At 41.8% G+C, this 6,822-nt stretch overlaps 1 protein-coding gene across 1 annotated transcript; it reads left to right on the top strand.

The window, feature by feature from the left end:
- Positions 1 to 4: 4 nt before the first annotated feature.
- Positions 5 to 3,754, top strand: LOC125530256 (AT-hook motif nuclear-localized protein 9-like; the record flags this gene model as incomplete). Its single annotated transcript, XM_048694650.1, is given in 5 exon segments — positions 5 to 398; positions 1,121 to 1,188; positions 1,749 to 1,877; positions 2,715 to 2,876; positions 3,032 to 3,754. Coding segments are annotated over 5 exon segments (1,206 nt in total), but the record flags the coding sequence as incomplete, so codon positions are not given.
- Positions 3,755 to 6,822: the final 3,068 nt, after the last annotated feature.

Here is a 6,822-nt window from a genome sequence, read left to right as displayed (position 1 = left end):
TGAGCACAGCGGTGGCGGTGGTGGCTCACAGCATATGGTGCAGCACAACGCTGGTGGCGGTGCCAACGGGGGCATGGACATTGGCATGGGTGTTGTGGCCGTGAGCGGTGATGCTAAAGGGGATCAGGGGGGAGAGGCTGGCCAGGATGAGCAAGTGAAGAAAAAGCGCGGGAGGCCAAGGAAGTATAAGCCTGATGGGTCGGTGACGCTGGGGCTCTCGCCATCTCCGTCGACGCCTCATTCGTCGAGCCCAGGAATGGGCATGATGGTTACAACACCTGGCTCAGGATTTGGGTCGGGGACAGGGTCAGGGGGTTCTGGTTCAGGCGCACTGACGGAGAAACGGGGCAGAGGGCGGCCACCTGGGTCCGGGAAGATGCAGCAGCTGGCTTCTCTTGGTGAGCACTTGCAGCCCTGTAGAATTTGTGATCATGTTGTGCGCTTTGGCAATTAATTTCTCAGGTGACATAGTATTTCCATTAATGCTGTAGGGGCAATCATTTTACAGAACCGTTATAAACATGCTTCGTAGATTTCTGGCTTGTTTCTGGTAGTCGGTTGGATCTACTCAATTATGTGATGCCATATTTCTATAAGTGATAGCATTTTTCATGATAAATTTGCATCATAGATATGGAAACTATTTGACTTATATCTAGTAGTATGCAGATAAAATCTGGAAACCATGTTTGTATTGTGCGTCTACTTTTAAGTTTTTCCTATATTACTCCCCACTCCGCAGTAACTGCCATCATCAGTTGGGAGATATGACTTTTATCATGCCAAATATAGTTCCCCGCATTCTTTTGATGTGTTCTGCTGCTACATACATGTCTTCAGGACCTACTTGTGAATCTTCTTTAAATGCCATATTTTTACCCCATCACTTTATTTTAAGTTTTAATATGGTCAAACTCAAAATAATAATATACTCTGCATCTCTTGAATTGACGAATTGTGCAAGGTGTATGTTGACTTGATTCTGTTAAGCAAGCACTTTTTCATCTGTTTTTTCCTCTAAAAGAAGAAGAAAAGTAGACCTTTTGCATTACTACCTTTTTCTTCTCTTTCTGATTTGATGCATTTGCTATTGGTGTTATCTGATGAGTTTTTTTCTCAGGAAAATGGTTTCTTGGCTCTGTTGGAACAGGCTTTACTCCTCATGTGATTATTATTTCAGCTGGAGAGGTAAGATGAGAATGATCAATAAATGATAGTTGTACTTCTTTCTACAGATGTTGCTGACGCACTATCTTTAATTTTTTGCGTTATTATTCCATAACACTGCTGGACTCTTGGTTCCGTGAGTGATGGAATATTCTATCTAATGCACCGAATTGCCTTCAAATTGTTTCTTGATTTGCCATGTTATAACATAACAGATGGCGTAACAGAAAAGGCAAAGGCTTCATTAACCAATAGACTAGTGCAGGCTCTTGCTTGTTAATCTTAAACAAAGTCTTTATATCCTGTCTCATATTATTAACTCCATAGGCGGCATTCAATGGATGTGTGCATTAATCCCAGCCTTTTTGACAGACAATTAAATGCTGTGGAATCAAAGTTAAAACTTGAAATAATTTAACTGGAAACTATCAACTACAGTACCATCAGTGTGGTGCGCAAGCTGAATTATCTAGATAATTGCATCTGAATATTTTGTTTGTTTCTGGAAATACTACATAGTTCTTAAAATTGTTATATATGCCTGGCAGTTTGCGATTCTTATAAGTTGTGTATCTGTGCAGGATGTTGCCGCCAGAATAATGTCCTTCTCACAACAAGGCCCAAGAGCTATTTGCATCATCTCAGCAACAGGGGCTGTCTCCACGGCAACCCTTCATCAGGATTCAGACTCCGGTGCGGTGACATATGAGGTATCTTGCTGTAGGTGTTTAATAGTTCGTTTCATTATAGTAAAAAGACTAGCTATGTATGACATGCATCCTTTTGTTATTCGCATGCACTCTTTATTACAGCAAAAGATATACTCCCTCCATCCCAAAATAAGTGTCTCAAGCTTAGTGCAACTTTGTACTAAAGTTAGTACAAAGTTGAGACAATTATTTTGGGACAGAGGGAGTATCAAATATAGTGCTTCTTCAGTGAAAAGGGTAAAATATATACCTCTTTCCTGCACCTTGGCCCATGTTGAATGTGCTGAGCTCTCTCAATCTATCAAAATGCTTTACTACTGGCAGCTTCAGTAACCTGTCATCTAGTGGTAAAAATATCCTGATTAACCCACTGATTTATTGATCAATTGACTTGTTTGATATCTAAATGTGCTGAGCTCTCTCAATCTATCAAAATGCTTTACTGCTGGCAGCTTCAGTAACCTGTCATCTAGTGGTAAAAATATCCTGATTAACCCACTGGTTTATTGATCAATTGGATTGTTTGATATCTAAATGTGCTGAGCTCTCTCAATCTATCAAAATGCTTTACTGCTGGCAGCTTCAGTAACCTGTCATCTTGTGGTAAAAATATCCTGATTAACCCACTGATTTATTGATCAATTGGATTGTTTGATATCTAAAATATGAATGTGCTTATACTTTTGTTCCAAATTAGTTTTCTGTACCAAGAACTTCTGCTAGTATTTTTTTTCATCGAACATTTCACTTGTACTGTTTTATGCCCCTTGAGGCTGAGAAGAACTATTTTGTCCATATGCAGTTCATGCCCTTATGTATTATCATTTGCTTTGGCAGGGTCGATTTGAAATCCTGTGTCTCTCTGGATCATATTTGGTGGTAGAAGAAGGTGGTACCCGCACTCGAAGTGGAGGCCTTTGCATAGCTTTGTGTGGCCCTGACCACAGGGTTATCGGTGGGAGTGTTAGTGGAGTCCTGACAGCAGCTGGAACTGTTCAGGTATTAAATCTCAGAATTTTGGGTGTTTTCTTTTCCCCTGTACCAGTTGCTTTCTCAGCATGCAGGGAGCCTGGTATGAGTATTGTTTTACATTCTGATTTATCGTGGTTAAGCTATTCCTTTGGTTCTTACCCATCGCTCGCGTTTTACACCAGGTGATAGTGGGAAGCTTCATGTACGGTGGCGGGTCAAAGAAGAACAAAGGCAAAGCGGACCAGGACGTGGAGAACGAAGAGCAGGACGGTGGCGGCGGTGGCGAAGACACCCCCACGTTGGCGCTGCCGGAGCACCCCCACAACATGCCGCCCCACCCGATGAGTGGATGGCCGCCCGGCCTGATGAACCAGATGGACCCGAGATCGTCTCCCATGTACGGCAGCGGGTCAAAGCAAAGCCAGACCAAAGCGGAGCAAGAAATGGAGGAGCGCAACGGTGGCGGTGCCGGTGGCGAAGAGCCCCTTGCGATGGCGCATCCCGAGGACGACATGGACCCCGAGCATAACATGAACATGCCGCCGCCCCGCCCAATGGGCGGGTGGCAGCCCGGCCTGATGCGGCAGATGGACTCGCGGTCCTCCAGCATCGACATCAACTCGATCCGCGAGTAGCTCTGTTGTCGCCCGCCGGAGAGACCACTCCTCGACGCTGGATCAGATGAGTGGAGATCAGATCGTCCCTTTGAGTGACCACACAGCGAGCATCGTGTACCGTGCCTACTGTAGATTGCGGTGTTGTTGGAGACTGCTGCTGCTGCTGTTTTAGGAACGAAACCCTGCATATCGATTGATCATATTATTGGTCATTGTACTGCGATGTTGTATTAGAGAAGGGATGACGATGGATCCTTAGTACCTACCTATACAGGAAGAGTAAGGAGGTAAACCTGGGTATTTTAGTTGATGGAATAATGTTGGGAATGTACTACACCAAGTACTCTACCTAGCTTCATCCACCTACCTAGTTTTTTTTTTATCTTCATCCACCTAGCTTCTGCATCCATGTGTGCTAGCTCCAACCCATGATTCAAGTTTGGACATATATTTTTGGTAGTTTATATTTCCTATACTCTCTCCGTTCCAAAATACTGGAAAATCAAGGTTTTCAGTCGCCTGATGGTTTCATGAGCGATTCTCTGCTCAAGCTGGTTCAACTTCCTCATAACTTAGTTCACATGGGCCAACTTTCCACTAAAACACTAGCCCATTTTCAAGTGAAAACTTGAATAGGTCATTCCAGTGGTTATTTTGTACAACAGGTTATTCGCGGTTTCTAGTTTCTAGTGTATGTATATGTAGGCACAATCCGCGGCGCCCTTGTCATGAATCCATTGTTCTGTTTCCTATCCTTTTTCGTTTTCTTTTTCGAAAAGAAAATCAGTGAGCCAAGTTTCAGAGACAACCGAGAGTTTTCAGTAACAACTCAGCGCTATCAAAAGGTTCAATGGTTACGTATGCATTTTCATGCTTCTCAAAAACATGGGAAAAAGCAACATTGCCTTGTTTGCACTGCAAAAGTGATATTGACTTGTTTGCTAGTACTTACCAAAAAGTAGCATTGCCTTGCTTGCAACTTTTTCGACTGATGAAAAAGTAAGGTTTTCTGGTTTCCAACTGAAATAGGGGCCAACTTTGTTTGTAGTGGAACGTGCTTTAAGGCGGATCCCTATAGTAAAACAGGCCTTGTGGTACCTATATTTTCTTACGATCGAACATCCCCTCAATAGCTAGGGTCTCAAAGATGTCGCCCCCGTTCTTGCCAACGACGAGTATTTTGGAGAGAGTGCCTATTAAGCTGTTTGTAAAGGGGGCTTGATGGGTCGGTACACGTGCACTCTATTTGCTCGACTAGCTCAGGATTTAGTCAAGCATTGGACATTAATTTTGATTGCCTAATTCTCTATCTACCGGATAATTACACGTGTGTTGCAATGGGGCTGCAAATATTTGTACTCGATCTCTTGTGCTATTGTAATATTTGTACTTGATCTCTTGTGCTATTGTATGTATCACCCTCCTGGTTGAATATGTCTGTCACTATTCACTGATCTTCATCTGCAGCAGTTTTCGTTGCATGTATGTTTCCATTATACCACAAATTTAGGTTTATCCACATTTCACTTCCTTGCAAACACATTGTCTTGCCAGTCCTTTATCTGTTGTGTAACAGGGTTCGGTGTCTCCTTGCGGCTGTGATGGAAGTGTTGTCTCGAATGATCAAGCTGGCTATTTGTGTCATCTGTCAGTATTGTTATATAAAAAATAACTCTCTACACATGGCGGCATATGCGCACGGCCCCAATTTTTATCTATAATTATTTTGGTATAAATTATTTTGGAAAATAACTCTCTAACAAAAATAAAGTTATTTTCATGACGTAGGACCAGACATGCAAGCGAAAAGGCACGTGTGCCAAGAAGGCAAGCAAACTAACAGAGAGAAATGAGAAAAGGCTCTTCTCTATAGAACGAAAGGCATTTGTGCCAAAAAGACAAGCAAAAAGATGAAGATAAGTGAGAAAAAACCATTTCTATACAACATAAGAGGCACTTGTGCCAATGCCAGAAAAAACCCGACGCATCATATATTAAAAAGGCACTTACGCTAAAGGGTGCGTAGCTGCCACCATGCATAGAAAATTGCCTCTCATTGTTATATGACTATCATTGGTGACATCGTCTTCTTCAATAGCCTCTTTCTCTTCTTCAACAACCTCTTTCTTCGAACCCTTGCGGACAGGGTCATCTGCCTGGTCCGTCCATACTATTGCAGCTTCATGCCTAGATCAGGGTGATGCCGTTGGCGATATGCTTGATGATGATTCACACTAAAATTTATAAACGAAAAAACTTAAAGAGTATGTTATTTGCAATATTTTAAAGAGTAAGGCAAACACCCATATTTGTAATTTAAAAAACGTGGCAATATCAAAGGAAACCGAAAAGCAAAATATGTACATGCATGGTGCTTGTGTTAGCGAATGGAGATATTTTTTCAGCATGGTAATAGTTTTCTTGTGCGGCTGGATGATGTTTCATAGCCTGACATTTGGTAGAGTTGGACTTCAAAAAATTTCTGCTCATTGTTAAGGCCATCGATTTGCAGTCTCCATATGAAAGGACAAATTTCACACTTCAACATTGGCAACCACATTTCACAATCGTTTTAGAGTACGCAACGGTCAAACACAAAGCACTAATACCTAGTTCAAAATTTCACTTGACCAAAACACAAAAAATAAACTAAAGCAGGTTTAGTCTATTTCACCAACGCAGAACTTCAAATCAGAACATGCGAAGCACTAATTTGAACCCCGCGGTTAGGGCAGGCGTTGACATTTGGAGGACTTTGTACGAACAGGGTAAAATGGTCCAATAGCTATAATAGATTAGAAGAAGTACTTCCATGGGTATACATTGCATACTAGGAAAGTCATTATAAAGCATAAACATAAGAAATCATTAGGGTCTTAATACCCCTTGTATATGTGACTATAGGATACAAATGATGATTATATGATTCATGATCTCCAATGTAAATGTCTACTGAAGAAATATAGCGCGTGCCTTGATATGTATGGGAGCCAGAGTATATGATTCATGATCTCCAATGTAAATGTCTACTGAAGAAATATAGCGCGTGCCTTGATATGTATGGGAGCCAGAGCCCTATACTCTTTCATGGTTGGCGGATTTCGGTATCCACACAAAGTCATTTTCTTTTTGTTAGTGTTATATTATCTTCTACAAAACATGAGTAAATAGCATAAAACTACTACTTTACAGGTTAGGGTTCTAAAAAACTACCGGTTTTTAATTTTTCTCAGATAACTACCAAATGGGTGGTCGGCTGTTTCAAAAAACCCAAATCGTCGAGTCTTTATCAGTTGATCACGATTATGACAGTTCAGGCCCACATGTAAGATAACCGTCTGTGGGCAGTGATGCTT

Source organism: Triticum urartu, unplaced genomic scaffold (assembly GCF_003073215.2).
Source record: "Triticum urartu cultivar G1812 unplaced genomic scaffold, Tu2.1 TuUngrouped_contig_6182, whole genome shotgun sequence".
NCBI classification, from domain to species: Eukaryota; Viridiplantae; Streptophyta; class Magnoliopsida; order Poales; family Poaceae; genus Triticum; species Triticum urartu.
Note: the sequence above shows the minus strand (reverse complement) of the source record. Positions and strands in the feature narration are given on the sequence as shown.